Raw genomic sequence first — 18,360 nt, 5'->3', positions numbered from 1 at the left:
TGCTAATAATTCACTGATTAAAAAGAGACAGAAAGATTTGGCAATTTCATACTGCTAAGTTTATTTTCGAAAATATCTAGTACTCTCAGCTGGACGGAAGCAATTCACACATTTTTGAGATCCAAGAAGGCCTGGGATGTTTGTAAAATTCGACCTGGTCAAGGGGGTACAGTACTTGAATCATTCTAATTCGTGAACTCATACAGTCAACATCAAAAATAAAACAAAAAGTTTACTTCTGAAAATCAAAAAAGAGAAAAACAAAAGTGAAAACATGTTGACTGTTCAATTGATCATGCAATCCGGAAAGGTTAGTAAACGTGAGGATATAACTTTTCATAATCGTGACCAAGTGTTCTTTTCCAGCCATTGGTTACGAAGCTCCCAATCTCAGCTACCGTATACGAGCTAAAGGCTGAGCTTCAGAGCCTTCTCAATATTGAGCCGGAAACATTGGAGATTTCTGCATCTGATGTAACGTGTGCCGATTCAGATCTTTTAATAGAAGTTGTTGGTCTAGGCAAAAACAAACAAATTAAGCCGGTTGTGTCTTGCTATGAAGGCAACAATTTTGTGGGCTTGATACTATTTTCCCTTGGGGGCGAGGATTTCGCCGATCCATTAGTCGATAATTCGGTGTCAGACTCAAGTATCGAAGATAGTGAATCTTCCGTCATTGAGCTATCCTCGGGATCTAGTGGCGGATCCGTCCAGCCATCCACTATTGATTGCAAGCGAGGTATTAAACGAAAAGCCCAAGGACATGAAATAACCATAGAGACTAAACGGTAAGTATTAGGAATAGAAAATCAAAATTCAGTGACTGAATATTCCGTCTTTTGAAAATAGGATCAAATATGTTCTCGAATCCAGTGAGGAGAGTCTAGAAAACTACTCGTATGGAGATATGCAGGAGGCATGCGATATGGGAGGCTGCGGAATAAAGTCCCGACCACGCCCGGTTAAACATGTAATCGAAATGGAACCTGATGTTATAAATGGTCAGCGGCCCCCGTACGTTAACATTCTCCCAGAGAACAGGCCGTTTGTCGTGGTTATATCTTCCTCAAATGTGAGAAAAACTTTTGCGACCTGTTGGAAGAGTTCTTTGGAATTTTTAAGGATTTCAGAAATGTTCGCTGTTTGGATTTCAATGAGGTGACTCCAGACACTGAGTACAATGGGCGGCTGTACATTGCAGCGGCCAATGAGGATACGATGGACTGGGTGGCGGGCAACGTATGCTCCATGGAGACATATCAGGCCACCAGTCTCATAGACTTCCTACACCTGACACCGGCCAGAGTTACATGGCCAAAGGTCGAGAAGTGTTTCCAAGCAATTTTCGAGCTTCTGGAACAGCAGAATGCTGATATTACGACGGAGAAGTGGGCCGTGGTGAGCCGCAAAGATGCAGCCCCCATAGTGACAGATATTTGTCCAAATGAACAGCTTGAGATCTGGATGGATGCAGAGAGTGTGGACATCATCAAGGAAAGATGCAACAGCCTCAAATTTTGTTTTTGGATTATCAAATTTGAGTTTTGCGATTAGAACACGCTTTTATATTTTTATTTTATGCAATATATATTTTGAAATGTTAAAAAAAAGGTTACAATTGCGGCAGTCTCATTTGTCTGCCGATTAATCTGACTGGCAACGATAGTTTGTCGTAATAGAAAAATATTGTTGCTTTACTAACGAAACGTTGATTGGTGAATTTTGTCATCAAAGTTTATTATGCCAAAAGTATCCATGTCCTTGTTTCATATCTACTTTGTATCGGCACTCTTTTGACTTGGTTAAGGCTGGAAAAGGAATACGTAAACAGGGATAAACAAAACTTCCCAATAATCAATATTGCACGATCTAAAATATTACGTTTCGAATTAAATTCATCTATAAACCAGAGGGATGGGGCAAACTTCGACCGCGTCAAAGTTTGTATACCCTTGCAACTTTTTTGGTAACTCTTTCCTTACCTATAGCCATCAAAATGGAAAAACTTTTTATCTAAAAAGCTAAAGTTTGCGAAAGAACGGCCTAAAATCTTAGCATAGGAAATAACGAAGATATTGATCAAAGTCACTGTTTACCACCGATTGTTCCTATGGGAGCTATATGATATAGTCGCCCGATCTTTGTTTGATTCGGCACAGTCATTAATGGTTATATTAAACTGAGAAATAACAAATTTTTATGACATTTGCGTAGAAAGTAACGAATTTACTTGGGTTCTATTCAATAATCTCTTAGTTTTTCAACTATTTTAACGAAAATTGCTAATAATTCACTGATTAAAAAGAGACAGAAAGATTTGGCAATTTCATACTGCTAAGTTTATTTTCGAAAATATCTAGTACTCTCAGCTGGACGGAAGCAATTCACACATTTTTGAGATCCAAGAAGGCCTGGGATGTTTGTAAAATTCGATCTGGTCAAGGGGGTACAGTACTTGAATCATTCTAATTCGTGAACTCATACAGTCAACATCAAAAATAAAACAAAAAGTTAACTTCTGAAAATCAAAAAAAGAAAAACAAAAGTGAAAACATGTTGACTGTTCAATTGATCATGCAATCCGGAAAGGTTAGTAAACGTGAGGATATAACTTTTCATAATCGTGACCAAGTGTTCTTTTCCAGCCATTGGTTACGAAGCTCCCAATCTCAGCTACCGTATACGAGCTAAAGGCTGAGCTTCAGAGCCTTCTCAATATTGAGCCGGAAACATTGGAGATTTCTGCATCTGATGTAACGTGTGCCGATTCAGATCTTTTAATAGAAGTTGCTGGTCTAGGCAAAAACAAACAAATTAAGCCGGTTGTGTCTTGCTATGAAGGCAACAATTTTGTGGGCTTGATACTATTTTCCCTTGGGGGCGAGGATTTCGCCGATCCATTAGTCGATAATTCGGTGTCAGACTCAAGTATCGAAGATAGTGAATCTTCCGTCATTGAGCTATCCTCGGGATCTAGTGGCGGATCCGTCCAGCCATCCACTATTGATTGCAAGCGAGGTATTAAACGAAAAGACCAAGGACATGAAATAACCATAGAGACTAAACGGTAAGTATTAGGAATAGAAAATCAAAATTCAGTGACTGAATATTCCGTCTTTTGAAAATAGGATCAAATATGTTCTCGAATCCAGTGAGGAGAGTCTAAAAACCACTCGTATGGAGATATGCAGGAGGCATGCGATATGGGAGGCTGCGGAATAAAGTGCCGACCACGCCCGGTTAAACATGAAATCGAAATGGAACCTGATGTTATAAATGGTCAGCGGCCCCCGTACGTTAACATTCTCCCAGAGAACAGGCCGTTTGTCGTGGTTATATCTTCCTCAGAATGTGAGAAAAACTTTTGCGACCTGTTGGAAGAGTTCTTTGGAATTTTTAAGGATTTCAGAAATGTTCGCTGTTTGGATTTCAATGAGGTGACTCCAGACACTGTACAATGGGCGGCTGTACATTGCAGCGGCCAATGAGGATACGATGGACTGGGTGGCGGGCAACGTATGCTCCATGGAGACATATTAGGCCACCAGTCTCATAGACTTCCTACACCTGACACCGGCCAGAGTTACATGGCCAAAGGTCGAGAAGTGTTTCCAAGCAATTTTCGAGCTTCTGGAACAGCAGAATGCTGATATTACGACGGAGAAGTGGGCCGTGGTGAGCCGCAAAGATGCAGCCCCCATAGTGACAGATATTTGTCCAAATGAACAGCTTGAGATCTGGATGGATGCAGAGAGTGTGGACATCATCAAGGAAAGATGCAACAGCCTCAAATTTTGTTTTTGGATTATCAAATTTGAGTTTTGCGATTAGAACACGCTTTTATATTTTTATTTTATGCAATATATATTTTGAAATGTTAAAAAAAAGGTTACAATTGCGGCAGTCTCATTTGTCTGCCGATTATTCTGACTGGCAACGATAGTTTGTCGTAATAGAAAAATATTGTTGCTATACTAACGAAACGTTGATTGGTGAATTTTGTCATCAAAGTTTATTATGCCAAAAGTATCCATGTCCTTGTTTCACATCTACTTTGTATCGGCACTCTTTTGACTTGGTTAAGGCTGGAACAGGAATACGTAAACAGGGATAAACAAAACTTCCCAATAATCAATATTGCACGATCTAAAATATTACGTTTCGAATTAAATTCATCTATAAACCAGAGGATGGGGCAAACTTCGACCGCGTCAAAGTTTGTATACCCTTGCAACTTTTTTGGTAACTCTTTCCTTACCTATAGCCATCAAAATGGAAAAACGTTTTATCTAAAAAGGGTAAAGTTTGCGAAAGAACGGCCTAAAATCTTAGCATAGGAAATAACGAAGATATTGATCAAAGTCACTGTTTACCACCGATTGTTCCTATGGGAGCTATATGATATAGTCGCCCGATCTTAGTTTGATTCGGCACAGTCATTAATGGTTATATTAAACTGAGAAATAACAAATTTTTATGACATTTGCGTAGAAAGTAACGAATTTACTTGGGTTCTATTCAATAATCTCTTAGTTTTTCAACTATTTTAACGAAAATTGCTAATAATTCACTGATTAAAAAGAGACAGAAAGATTTGGCAATTTCATACTGCTAAGTTTATTTTCGAAAATATCTAGTACTCTCAGCTGGACGGAAGCAATTCACACATTTTTGAGATCCAAGAAGGCCTGGGATGTTTGTAAAATTCGACCTGGTCAAGGGGGTACAGTACTTGAATCATTCTAATTCGTGAACTCATACAGTCAACATCAAAAATAAAACAAAAAGTTTACTTCTGAAAATCAAAAAGAGAAAAACAAAAGTGAAAACATGTTGACTGTTCAATTGATCATGCAATCCGGAAATCATAATCGTGACCAAGTGTTCTTTTCCAGCCATTGGTTACGAACCTCCCAATCTCAGCTACCATATACGAGCTAAAGGCTGAGCTTCAGAGCCTTCTCAATATTGAGCCGGAAACATTGGAGATTTCTGCATCTGATGTAACGTGTGCCGATTCAGATCTTTTAATAGAAGTTGCTGGTCTAGGCAAAAACAAACAAATTAAGCCGGTTGTGTCTTGCTATGAAGGCAACAATTTTGTGGGCTTGATACTATTTTCCCTTGGGGGCGAGGATTTCGCCGATCCATTAGTCGATAATTCGGTGTCAGACTCAAGTATCGAAGATAGTGAATCTTCCGTCATTGAGCTATCCTCGGGATGTAGTGGCGGATCCGTCCAGCCATCCACTATTGATTGCAAGCGAGGTATTAAACGAAAAGCCCAAGGACATGAAATAACCATAGAGACTAAACGGTAAGTATTAGGAATAGAAAATCAAAATTCAGTGGCTGAATATTCCGTCTTTTGAAAATAGGATCAAATATGTTCTCGAATCCAGTGAGGAGAGTCTAGAAAACCACTCGTATGGAGATATGCAGGAGGCATGCGATATGGGAGGCTGCGGAATAAAGTCCCGACCACGCCCGGTTAAACATGAAATCGAAATGGAACCTGATGTTATAAATGGTCAGCGGCCCCCGTACGTTAACATTCTCCCAGAGAACAGGCCGTTTGTCGTGGTTATATCTTCCTCAGAATGTGAGAAAAACTTTTGCGACCTGTTGAAAGAGTTCTTTGGAATTTTTAAGGATTTCAGAAATGTTCGCTGTTTGGATTTCAATGAGGTGACTCCAGACACTGAGTACAATGGGCGGCTGTACATTGCAGCGGCCAATGAGGATACGATGGACTGGGTGGCGGGCAACGTATGCTCCATGGAGACATATCAGGCCACCAGTCTCATAGACTTCCTACACCTGACACCGGCCAGAGTTACATGGCCAAAGGTCGAGAAGTGTTTCCAAGCAATTTTCGAGCTTCTGGAACAGCAGAATGCTGATATTACGACGGAGAAGTGGGCCGTGGTGAGCCGCAAAGATGCAGCCCCCATAGTGACAGATATTTGTCCAAATGAACAGCTTGAGATCTGGATGGATGCAGAGAGTGTGGACATCATCAAGGAAAGATGCAACAGCCTCAAATTTTGTTTTTGGATTATCAAATTTGAGTTTTGCGATTAGAACACGCTTTTATATTTTTATTTTATGCAATATATATTTTGAAATGTTAAAAAAAAGGTTACAATTGCGGCAGTCTCATTTGTCTGCCGATTATTCTGACTGGCAACGATAGTTTGTCGTAATAGAAAAATATTGTTGCTTTACTAACGAAACGTTGATTGGTGAATTTTGTCATCAAAGTTTATTATGCCAAAAGTATCCATGTCCTTGTTTCACATCTACTTTGTATCGGCACTCTTTTGACTTGGTTAAGGCTGGAACAGGAATACGTAAACAGGGATAAACAAAACTTCCCAATAATCAATATTGCACGATCTAAAATATTACGTTTCGAATTAAATTCATCTATAAACCAGAGGGATGGGGCAAACTTCGACCGCGTCAAAGTTTGTATACCCTTGCAACTTTTTTGGTAACTCTTTCCTTACCTATAGCCATCAAAATGGAAAAACGTTTTATCTAAAAAGGGTAAAGTTTGCGAAAGAACGGCCTAAAATCTTAGCATAGGAAATAACGAAGATATTGATCAAAGTCACTGTTTACCACCGATTGTTCCTATGGGAGCTATATGATATAGTCGCCCGATCTTAGTTTGATTCGGCACAGTCATTAATGGTTATATTAAACTGAGAAATAACAAATTTTTATGACATTTGCGTAGAAAGTAACGAATTTACTTGGGTTCTATTCAATAATCTCTTAGTTTTTCAACTATTTTAACGAAAATTGCTAATAATTCACTGATTAAAAAGAGACAGAAAGATTTGGCAATTTCATACTGCTAAGTTTATTTTCGAAAATATCTAGTACTCTCAGCTGGACGGAAGCAATTCACACATTTTTGAGATCCAAGAAGGCCTGGGATGTTTGTAAAATTCGACCTGGTCAAGGGGTACAGTACTTGAATCATTCTAATTCGTGAACTCATACAGTCAACATCAAAAATAAAACAAAAAGTTTACTTCTGAAAATCAAAAAAGAGAAAAACAAAAGTGAAAACATGTTGACTGTTCAATTGATCATGCAATCCGGAAAGGTTAGTAAACGTGAGGATATAACTTTTCATAATCGTGACCAAGTGTTCTTTTCCAGCCATTGGTTACGAAGCTCCCAATCTCAGCTACCGTATACGAGCTAAAGGCTGAGCTTCAGAGCCTTCTCAATATTGAGCCGGAAACATTGGAGATTTCTGCATCTGATGTAACGTGTGCCGATTCAGATCTTTTAATAGAAGTTGCTGGTCTAGGCAAAAACAAACAAATTAAGCCGGTTGTGTCTTGCTATGAAGGCAACAATTTTGTGGGCTTGATACTATTTTCCCTTGGGGCGAGGATTTCGCCGATCCATTAGTCGATAATTCGGTGTCAGACTCAAGTATCGAAGATAGTGAATCTTCCGTCATTGAGCTATCCTCGGCATCTAGTGGCGGATCCGTCTAGCCATCCACTATTGATTGCAAGCGAGGTATTAAACGAAAAGCCCAAGGACATGAAATAACCATAGAGACTAAACGGTAAGTATTAGGAATAGAAAATCAAAATTCAGTGACTGAATATTCCGTCTTTTGAAAATAGGATCAAATATGTTCTCGAATCCAGTGAGGAGAGTCTAGAAAACTACTCGTATGGAGATATGCAGGAGGCATGCGATATGGGAGGCTGCGGAATAAAGTCCCGACCACGCCCGGTTAAACATGTAATCGAAATGGAACCTGATGTTATAAATGGTCAGCGGCCCCCGTACGTTAACATTCTCCCAGAGAACAGGCCGTTTGTCGTGGTTATATCTTCCTCAAAATGTGAGAAAAACTTTTGCGACCTGTTGGAAGAGTTCTTTGGAATTTTTAAGGATTTCAGAAATGTTCGCTGTTTGGATTTCAATGAGGTGACTCCAGACACTGAGTACAATGGGCGGCTGTACATTGCAGCGGCCAATGAGGATACGATGGACTGGGTGGCGGGCAACGTATGCTCCATGGAGACATATCAGGCCACCAGTCTCATAGACTTCCTACACCTGACACCGGCCAGAGTTACATGGCCAAAGGTCGAGAAGTGTTTCCAAGCAATTTTCGAGCTTCTGGAACAGCAGAATGCTGATATTACGACGGAGAAGTGGGCCGTGGTGAGCCGCAAAGATGCAGCCCCCATAGTGACAGATATTTGTCCAAATGAACAGCTTGAGATCTGGATGGATGCAGAGAGTGTGGACATCATCAAGGAAAGATGCAACAGCCTCAAATTTTGTTTTTGGATTATCAAATTTGAGTTTTGCGATTAGAACACGCTTTTATATTTTTATTTTATGCAATATATATTTTGAAATGTTAAAAAAAAGGTTACAATTGCGGCAGTCTCATTTGTCTGCCGATTATTCTGACTGGCAACGATAGTTTGTCGTAATAGAAAAATATTGTTGCTTTACTAACGAAACGTTGATTGGTGAATTTTGTCATCAAAGTTTATTATGCCAAAAGTATCCATGTCCTTGTTTAATATCTACTTTGTATCGGCACTCTTTTGACTTGGTTAAGGCTGGAACGGGAATACGTAAACAGGGATAAACAAAACTTCCCAATAATCAATATTGCACGATCTAAAATATTACGTTTCGAATTAAATTCATCTATAAACCAGAGGGATGGGGCAAACTTCGACCGCGTCAAAGTTTGTATACCCTTGCAACTTTAAAAATATTTTGCCATTATTTATATTTTGTCCCAATAGGGTAAAAAGTATATTACAATATAAGCGAATCCACATTTTCGACAATGAAATTAATTAAAGATTCAATTCGAAATAGTCTTACTGATAGCTATTTAGAAGATCTCCTTCGTATAAAAAGTTATCCAAACAATATAGAAGTAAAGGAAATAGTTGAGTTTCTGAACAACAATTAGGTCGGAATTATTCTTTTTCACTTGCAGTTTAATTTTTTATTCGTTTCTTCACATACGATTCGCGCAGTGTAAAGCAGCTTACGTACACAAGCAAGCGCACGCATACATTGACAGTTTGAGCTGGCTCTCTTTGTGCCTACCCCTGGATAAAAGAATATGCAAGAGTCCGCGAAAGAATATTTTCTGATGATAGTAATGTCGCATGCGTCAAGAGAGCACCAAAGCGCTCAACCTTGCGTATGCGTAACTTTTGGAAAGCTGTACGAAATACCAAAAGAAGGTTAATTTGTTCAGTAATTAATGAAGCCGTAGATGGCCGATTTTATGCTTCAATTTCATTTTTACAATTTTTAGAATTAGGCTTATTAGACACAGGGGCAAATATTAGTTGCATTGGAGCAGACCTGGCTAAAATAGACTGGTCGCACAATTCAAAATTTCGCAAAATTAATTCGTCAGTAAAAACGGCTGATGGACAGCCACAAACAGTTATTGGATCCATACAACTGAACGTAAAATATAGGGAGCAGATGAAGGACATTAATTTCTTTATAATCCCTTCGATTAAGCATAGGGTAGTATTAGGAACAGATTTTTGGAAAGCTTTCAAATTGGCCCCGGGTGTAATTTCCTCGATTGAAACTTCAAATAGCAACGTGCCTAGATTACCAGAGAAAGACGGTGAGGAAAAGTTTCCGCTGACAGCAGAAGAAGAAAAACGTTTAGGCGGAATCATTACTCTATTTCCAGACTTTGAAAGGCCTTACCTCGGAAGAACAAAGCTTCTGCAACATCATATAGAGGTAGGCAATGCCACCCCGATTAAACAGCGATTTTACCCAGTTTCACCGGCGGTTGAAAAAGTTATGTTTCAGGAGATCGATAGAATGTTAGAGCTAGGAGTTATTGAGAAGTCAAATAGTCCTTGGAGTTCGCCCATGCGTTTGGTGATTAACTCTGGAAAAGTTCGTTTATGCTTAGATGCACGACGTATTAACGAGGTTACGAAGAAAGACGCATACCCACTGCCCAGCATCAATGGAATTTTCGCAGGACTACCAAAAGCTAACATCATCTCCAAGATAGATTTGAAGGATGCTTTTTGGCAAATAGGTTTGAGTGAGGAATCAAAAGCAATCACAGCATTTACAGTACCTGGTCGTCTATTGTATCATTTTGTGGTTATGCCATTTGGTTTGTGTAATGCCGCGTAAACAATGTGTAGACTAATGGATGAAATAATACCCCCTGAATTAAAATATTGTACTTTTGGATACTTAGACGATTTATGTGTAGTATCAGAAAGCTTTGACGAACATCTTATTGTGTTAGCCAAGCTAGCTGAGCAATTTCAAATGGCGAATGTGACTTTAAATGTAACAAAGAGCAAATTTTGTGTCACAAAAGTTGCATTTTTAGGATATATAGTAGGCAATGGAGGACTTTCAACTGACACATCAAAAACAGACGCGATTCAGTCATGGCCAATTCCGAAAACAGTTAAACAAGTAAGAGCGTTAATGGGAGTAGTCGTATGGTATAGACGATTTATACCTAACTTTTCAGATATTAGTTTTTCAGTCACCGAGCTTCTGTCGTCGAAAAAGAAATTTGTCTGGAACGAGCAAGCTCAGAAATCCTTTGAAAAGCTTAAGTCTGCGTTGACTGCAGCTCCAGTTTTGCAGAACCCGAACTTTGAACGGAAGTTCTATGTGCATTGCGATGCGAGCGATGTCGGCATAGGCGCTACGTTAGTTCAAATGTCTGATGAAGGAGAAGAAAAACCAATTGTATTTATGTCCAAGAAACTGAGTTCAGCTCAACGAAACTACAGTGTAACGGAGCGGGAATGTTTAGCAGCATGTAACGATCCTTTTTTGTCCTTCGGGATATTTACGATATCTCTTGGGCTAGGTTCGGCACAACAAATTTATTTTGTGCCCCGGTGAAATTAAAACACGTTTAATTTCAGTTGTTAATGCTTAATTGTATGTTTATTCAAATCGTTGGTGGGCTCGGTTGGATATGACGGTTTCTCGATGGTAGTTCTGGGCTTGGGCAGCGTTGGTGAGTCACTTCGAATCCCTCGTCGACCCTTCTCGTCTTCCTCTTGCTCCTATAGCCGTTGCTGGTTACTGTCTCGATCCGTATAGTGTACTTGATTTGAGCTACACACCTCTGCACCCTTTTCGCTGAGTTCGTTGAGTATGCTTTTGCTTTAAAGCTCTGGGATGAATCCCGTAGCTGTTATCACGAAGCAGGATGTTCCTCAGAAATTGGTACTCGTCAGGATATATAGTTCCTGGAATTTCGGCAGTAGGATATATCCTCGTGCCTTCCACTGACCTTGGGTACTCCTGGAGATTGCTTGGCTTCTCTCAAATTTACTCTAGCTTGGGTACGGTGTTTATTATCCTTACTTAAGGACTTGTTGCTATCAAGTGGAACTGTACAGGTTACTCGTAAGGCCTGTATAGTTCTTAGTTTTCTGCTTCTCCTTGTGTTTCCTTGCTAAGTTTCTTAAGGTTACTCGTAAGGCCTTAACTACTTGTTGCTTGATCACGTCTTGATGACTTGATGATGCTGCTTGATGGGCGTTGCCTTTATATAGGCAATTCCCACGGCCTCAGGAATATCTTGGTGTAGTACCGCTATACAGCTGGTACATTTCCATCAGCCCTCTGCTTTCACCCACGCATTCACTTGTTGCTATGCGTGGTGAAAGTCCCGTAAATCCTTTGCGCATGTGTCCACTTTTTTGTGGCTGAGCGCCCATTTATTTCCTTGTCCTTGTCTAGCTCCCTTGTATCTACGTGCTTCCATCACTTTCACGCATTGGCGTCGCCTTTCTATTGGCCGCCCTTCATATCCCGTTGACTCTCTCTGCTTTCTCTGCCAGCGCTGCCGTCGCCCGTCGCTCTCTTTGATCCACTCGTCATACCCAATTTCACCCATATTTGCTCAATATTGATATTTACATATATATATAATAATTGTATTAACTAAAATTATCATTTGAACATAAATAGCCTGATTAATTTAATATATTGTATTATTTAAATCCCCATGCAAATACACTTTCATATGCATCTTGCATCCATCAGATAGAGGGCTTCCACATGGCCTCATCCCTCCCCTTCGGCTTGCATATTCCCCCCACACATCCATAAACCATCATTGCTTCTCGCATCTTTGCTTTCCCCCCTACTCCCCGATTCACAAGCATAGCCCTCACTTGGTTTCGTTTCGGTACCAAGCGCCCCCCGCACCCGTCTTTCGGGCTTGCTTGGCCCTCACTTTTGTTTTCTCTCGCTCCCGAAATTCTTTTGGCGCTCGCATTCTAACTGCTTTCGCTCTCATGAGCGTGACGTAGGCATCGCGCGGCCCATTGGCCACCGGTATTCTCCCATGCCGTCACTCACGCATAGTGTACGTGTGACGTGCGTGTATGTACGCTAATGCATGCATTTACATTTGCCTCTCCATGCTCTTAATTTATCTAATGAGGCCAATGCCCTATTTTTGAAGCAATTATGCCCTCAAGCCCGGTTTCATTTACTCTTATACAGCCACTAATACTCATTATGTTTCCCACGCATCTTCCCGCTTGTACGAAATCGCCAGCGGTTGCGTGGGGTTCGATCGGCCATGTTCGACCGGCCTCTTTCATTAGCTCTTATACGACCGAACTTATCGCATTATGTCTCCCACGCATCTTCCCGCTTGTACGAAAATCGCCAGCGGTTGCGTGGGGTTTGATCGGCAATGTTCGGCTGGCCTTGTTTATTTGATCATTTACATCCGATTTCACTCTTATATTTTAGTTTGTGTCTTGGCTGCGTTTGTATATGGCTGTTTGTTGTATCTTATGTATTGTGGCTTTGTATCTTGTTTGTTGTAGCTTGTTTGTTGTGTGGGACATTATTCTTGTGTATATAATGTTCCTCACACTCCCCCCCTTCTTCGGGAGGGATTTGCCCTCCCCTGTCCCTTGTACCTTGTTTGTTTTCTGCATGTGTTTGTTGTGTTTGTTTTCTGTGCATTTTTATGCTTTGCCTTTGTAGTTTTTTTTTTTATTTTGCATGTATTTTGCTTGTTTTTGGGGTTTTTTTTCTTTTGGACTCAGCTCGCATCTTTTATTGGCCATTTGGCATCTTCTAATGTTGGCGATTACTGAGTATCTTTTCGTTAAATGCTGGCGGATTAGGGCATCTTTTCATTGTTGTTTTTTTTTATTTTTGGCCCGTTCCGCATCTTTTCTTATACCTAACTTACATTTAAATATCCTACTTATTATATTCTCATTACGCCTACTTATTCTACTTATTATGTTCTCCTTTCTCTATATACTCGAACTACCCCCTGAGCTATTCTAATCCTATACCTATTTTGTCCCGCCCATACTATTCTAACTCTCCTCGGCCCTTCCTGTCGCACCATTTGGCCCACGATATCCGCCACCATCTCCGGCCAATCTCTCTCTTCCACCGCCTCATATCTCTCATGCCCGTATGGCACTGGTCATGAGTTTTGCCTGGCCAATATGGGCCGAGCACTGTCATTGTGCCCCGTGGGTGCAGACATTTGTCTACTCAATGCAGGTCTTGGCCACACCCACGGGCACTCTCGGTATTCGAGCTGCAGCTGCTGTTGCTGTTGCTGCCATTGTGGCTGCTGTTGTTGTTGCAGTTGCATTTGTTGCTGCTGTTGCTGTTGCTGTTGCTGCAATTGTTGCTGCTGTTGCTGCAATTGTTGCTGCTGTTGCTGTTGCTGTTGCATTTGTTGCTGCTGTTGCTGTTGCTCATAGATCTCATTTTGCTCCCACGGCGCATACTCTTCTGGGCTACTCCGGCCGCTGCTCGCATCTCTCGCCTCTTCGTCGTCCATCATGCGTATCGCCTCGTCTAGCTCCCTCCATATTTCCTCATCAGCCTCCTCCTCCTGGTGGCCCTGGTTTATCGCCGACTCGGCTTCGCTCTCCTCAGATCCGTAGCCGCTGTCATCTACGTCCTCATCGTTCTCCTCGTCCGATGAGGCGGCGATTGCCGGATCTATCATATCCGGCTCATCGTCGTCGGACTCCTCATCGGACCGGTGCCAGTCACCGCGTTCCATATTGGCCCGCGGTCAAAATTTACGTTAAACGCATTCATTCTAATTGGGTTTTTTTTTTTTTTTGTTGGCTTTACTCGCTGAGTGTTAAACTTTGAGTGACTCTTGCTTAGGATTTCTGCATGCAGGAAACCTCGCATCTTTGATATTTGTCAAATTTTTACCGTTATTCAAAACTTTGGATTCTCTATTTTAACTATCGATGCCGAATATTCTAATGCCCCTGCAATGCTCCACTAATATTAATGTATTAACGCGCGCATGTGTGTGTATGTCCCGATGCTGCACGATTACATGCTCACTCTTATGCGCATGTGTATGTGTGTTCCCCTCTCTTTCCTTTTGTTTTCTCTTTGTGCACTCATACTATTACATGTGTACTATCGTGCGCATGTGTAGGTTTTGGCTCTCTTTGATTGTGTGATCGTTTTTTTTTGTTTATCCTTGTTTTTTTTTTGCTATTTTCTATTTGCTCATGCATATTTGCCTGACTGTATGTATATGATGTCCGCATATATTTATCTTGTTCCGGTATGCGGTTTGTGACTTTGCTGTTCTGCTTGTTCTTATTTATGCACTTTGTGATTCTTTTGTTTTACGTTTTTTTTTTTGTTACGTGATTTTGTACGATTTTGATGCACTTTGAGATTTTTGGCTCTGTGTCATGTTTTTGAGATTTCTGCCCAGCCGGCCGGTCTGTGCAGATTTCTCGCTGCCATGTCATCAGAGTCGTCCATACTCATTGTTCATCTATTTTATTGACATCTGTCTGTTCACTTATTTGCTCTTTCATCTGGCTGATATGTGCTTGCCTGGTTTTTCCTGTTTCTTTGTGCCGTAATTTACATATAACTGGAGACAAAAATCCTGTTACTTCATAAGGGCCTCCAAATCTTGGTGCCAATTTTGCTGCAAATCCTTCGGCCGCATTCGAAAGATGGTGTTCTTTTGCCCATACTGTGGTTCCAATTGTTGGTCTCCACTCTCTCCTCCTTAGGTTATAGTGACGTGCCTGATCCTGTGCCGCCGTCTCCAGATTACGTCTTATCAGCTCGAAAAGCTCTTGCACTTGTTTTGCCTTTGCCTCTGGTGGTACGCTTTGTTTTCCTGTGCCTGTCGTGACACTATCGTATATTGCGCCTGGCATTCTAGGTTCGCGTCCTTGTATCACATATGCTGGCGTAAATCCAGTTGACTCTGATTGACTGGTATTTACGGCCAGTGTTATTTCCGGCCAGCTCTCATCCCAATTCCGTTGATTTTCCCCGGTAAACTGAGCAATCATCGTTTTCACTGTTCTGTTTGCCCTTTCGGTTGGGTTTTCTTGTGGTGTGTATGGTGCTGTAAATTGGTGTTGGCATCCCCATTCCTCTAGCATTTTCTTAAATGTTCTGCTAGTAAATTGTACCCCATTGTCAGTTATTACCACTTTAGGAACTCCAAATCTCGACAGAATTCTTTCCCTAAAGGCCTTGATTAGATTCTCCGCGGTTGCCTTTCGCAAGGGTATTAGTTCTGTCCATTTTGAAAATCGGTCAATGATTACCAGTAACATTGAGTTTCCATGTTTCGACCGTGGTAGTGGTCCGACGAAATCAGCACAAACAGTGGCCCATGGTTCATCAGGTATTTGCGTCAGCATTTTCCCTGCTGCTTGCTGTTGGTTGGGTTTGTATTGCTGACACGTTGTGCATTTTCCCACGAATTTCCTGATATCTCGTTGCATTCCTGGCCAATAATATCTTGCCGCAGTTCTGGAAATCGTTCGCCTGCTTCCTGTATGCCCTGCCGTTATGGAAGTGTGGTTTTCTTCCATCACTTGGTTTCGTAGCGTCTTGGGCACACACAATTTCCATGATATTACTTCTTCTTGACCTGCTCTATGTGGAATATTCCTGTACACCTGGCTGTTTTCTACTATGTAATCTGGATATTTCTGTGGTTGTTGTTGTACTTTATTTATTACTTCTTGAATCCACTCACATTCTTTGTTTGCTTGTCGTAATCGGGCGCCATTGTCTACTATTCTTCTGCACCCTTCCATCGGTTGTCTTGATAGTGCATCCGCGACAATGTTTAGTTTGCCCTTTCGATATGCTATTTCGAAATCATATTGTTGTAATTCCAGCGCCCATCGAGCTATGCGGCCCGTGGGACTCTCTATGCTATTTAACCACTTCAACGCCATGTGGTCTGTCACCACCTTAAATCGGTATCCCTCGAGATATGGCCTCAGCTTGCGTACTGCCCACACTATTGCTAGGCATTCCTTTTCTGTTGCCGAATAGTTCTTCTCTGCTTGATTTAATTCTCTTGACAGATATGAAACCACTCTTTCCCCCTCCTCGGTGTTTTGTACTAGTATGGCCCCTAATCCTGTGTTGCTTGCATCTGTCTGGAGTACGAACGTTTTTGTGAAGTCTGGGCATGCCAATACTGGGTCACTCGTGAGTTTTCCTTTTACTGATTCGAATGCTGCTTGATGCTCTTCGCTCCAATGCCATTTGGTTTTTTTCTTGAGCAGCGCGTTTAACGGATGTGTTATCATAGCAAAATTTGGTACGAATCGTCTGTACCACGAGGCCACCCCTAGATATTGCCGTAATTCTTTTGTGCACGTGGGCGGCTTCAGTTGAGCTATTGCTGCCACCTTGTCTGGGTCCGTTGCAATACCGTTTTCTGTTACCAAGTGTCCTAGAAACTTTAGCTCTTTTCTGAAAAATTGGCATTTTTCGGCATTTATTCTGAGGTTTGCTTCTTTCAATCTACTGAACACTTCTTGCAAGTGGACCATGTGTTCTGAGATTGTTTTGCTTACTACCACTATGTCGTCTTGATAGGCGAACGCGTTTGGTATCATTTCTGGGCCGATGACTTGGTCCAGTGCCCGTTGGAACGTTGCTGATGCAGAGTGTAACCCGAATGGCATCACTTTCCATTGGAATAAACCTTTCCCTGGGACTGTGAATGCTGTCATTGGCCTGCTGTTTTCTTCGAGTGGAATTTGCCAATAGCCGTCCTTCAGGTCTAGGCTGCTTATAAATTTCGCTTCACGTAGTTGGTTTAAGATGTAATCGATGCGTGGCATTGGATATGCATCTTTTATAGATTTTGCGTTAATCTGTTTAAAATCTACGCATAATCTCCATTTGCCCGTCTGTTTCTTTCTCACCATCACTATGGGAGAGCTATACGGGCTTTGTGATGGTTCGATGCATCCAGTTCATCGACCTTTGTGTTGATTTCTCCCTGTATTTTTGGATTTTTCGGGTAGTACCTTTGTTTTATTGGGATATCATCCTTCATTGTTATGCGATGTATCCCCACCTTTGACAGTCCCTCAACTTTCCCTAATTCCTTCAACTCCTGATTTAGGAAATTTTGTATTTCTTGTTGATCACTATTCTGAGTGACCATGATGGATATTCTTTCTACCAGCCTGCCCTCTATTCGCTTGACTGTCGGTATTAGCACTTTGTGGCCTCCACACGATATCTCTGTGTTCATAATCCGCTGGAAATTCCACCCTAGTATCAGCGCATCTATTCCTTCTGGCATGACCAGGAATGGCATGTGGATTTCCTTGTCCCCAAATCTCTTGTATCCTGTCCATTGCTCTTCAATGTCTCGCACCTTTCCGTCTGCCATGTATACCTGTTTGTGTGTGTTCTCCCATTTTCCCTTATTCCTCACTGTTTCCAACATCTGCTTGCTGATGAAACTACTCGTGGCTCCGGAGTCAATTGTCGCTTTCATCTGGACTCCTGCTACTTCGATGATTGCCGACAATTGATCCTCTTCCTCTATTAGTTGGCCTATTAGTGGTGAGGAGCTTGTTGGCTGGGTCCCTGCTCGCCCCTGATAGGCTGGAACCGCCTTTCGTTTCCCGAACTCCAACAACATTCTTTTGTTCTCTTCCCAATCCTTCCACACTGCCAACAGAAAATGAGTCTCTGATTGTTGCACTCCCTTGCCCAGTGTCCGGCTGCTCCGCATCTGCGGCATGCCTGGTTTGGGTTCAAGACTTTTCCATCTTGGATGTTTTTATTTCTTAGCTTGGTCTTGAATTGTTCTCCATGCTGTTGTCTTGGCATCTTCGGCACTGTGTGACTGGTGGCCCGTAATTATTTTCTCCTCTGTTGCTTGATTGGTTGTTGTGTGTTCTTTGAGCATTGTTTGGGCGATGGAAATCTGATCGTTCTTGTTCAAGCATCTCATGTTCTTCCGCCAATTGCATCAGCTCATCTAGGTTTCTGACTCTGTGC

The 18,360-nt window shown here is 41.5% G+C and overlaps 4 protein-coding genes across 4 annotated transcripts; all 4 read left to right on the top strand.

Annotated features, from left to right (window-relative positions):
• Window positions 1-284: 284 nt before the first annotated feature.
• LOC124461051 lies at window positions 285-1,676 on the top strand. The gene is made up of 5 exons (XM_047012641.1): window positions 285-310; window positions 367-788; window positions 850-1,072; window positions 1,159-1,519; window positions 1,612-1,676. Exons 1-5 carry the CDS (start codon window positions 296-298, stop codon window positions 1,674-1,676), a joined length of 1,086 nt encoding a protein of 361 aa, XP_046868597.1. The 5' UTR covers window positions 285-295.
• An 887-nt stretch (window positions 1,677-2,563) lies between these two features.
• Window positions 2,564-3,531, top strand: LOC124461058. Its single transcript, XM_047012649.1, has 3 exons — window positions 2,564-2,589; window positions 2,646-3,067; window positions 3,129-3,531. Exons 1-3 carry the CDS (start codon window positions 2,575-2,577, stop codon window positions 3,220-3,222), a joined length of 531 nt encoding a protein of 176 aa, XP_046868605.1. The 5' UTR covers window positions 2,564-2,574; the 3' UTR covers window positions 3,223-3,531.
• LOC124461050 lies at window positions 3,496-6,085 on the top strand. Its single transcript, XM_047012640.1, has 4 exons — window positions 3,496-3,516; window positions 3,598-3,756; window positions 4,896-5,317; window positions 5,379-6,085. Exons 1-4 carry the CDS (start codon window positions 3,496-3,498, stop codon window positions 6,082-6,084), a joined length of 1,308 nt encoding a protein of 435 aa, XP_046868596.1. The 3' UTR covers window position 6,085.
• A 1,008-nt stretch (window positions 6,086-7,093) lies between these two features.
• Window positions 7,094-8,365, top strand: LOC124461059. Its single transcript, XM_047012650.1, has 3 exons — window positions 7,094-7,120; window positions 7,177-7,597; window positions 7,659-8,365. Exon 3 carries the CDS (start codon window positions 7,717-7,719, stop codon window positions 8,362-8,364), a length of 648 nt encoding a protein of 215 aa, XP_046868606.1. The 5' UTR covers window positions 7,094-7,120; window positions 7,177-7,597; window positions 7,659-7,716; the 3' UTR covers window position 8,365.
• Window positions 8,366-18,360: the final 9,995 nt, after the last annotated feature.

Source organism: Drosophila willistoni, unplaced genomic scaffold (assembly GCF_018902025.1).
Source record: "Drosophila willistoni isolate 14030-0811.24 unplaced genomic scaffold, UCI_dwil_1.1 Seg192, whole genome shotgun sequence".
NCBI lineage: Eukaryota > Metazoa > Arthropoda > Insecta > Diptera > Drosophilidae > Drosophila > Drosophila willistoni.
This window is presented reverse-complemented; position numbering and strand designations above follow the sequence as displayed.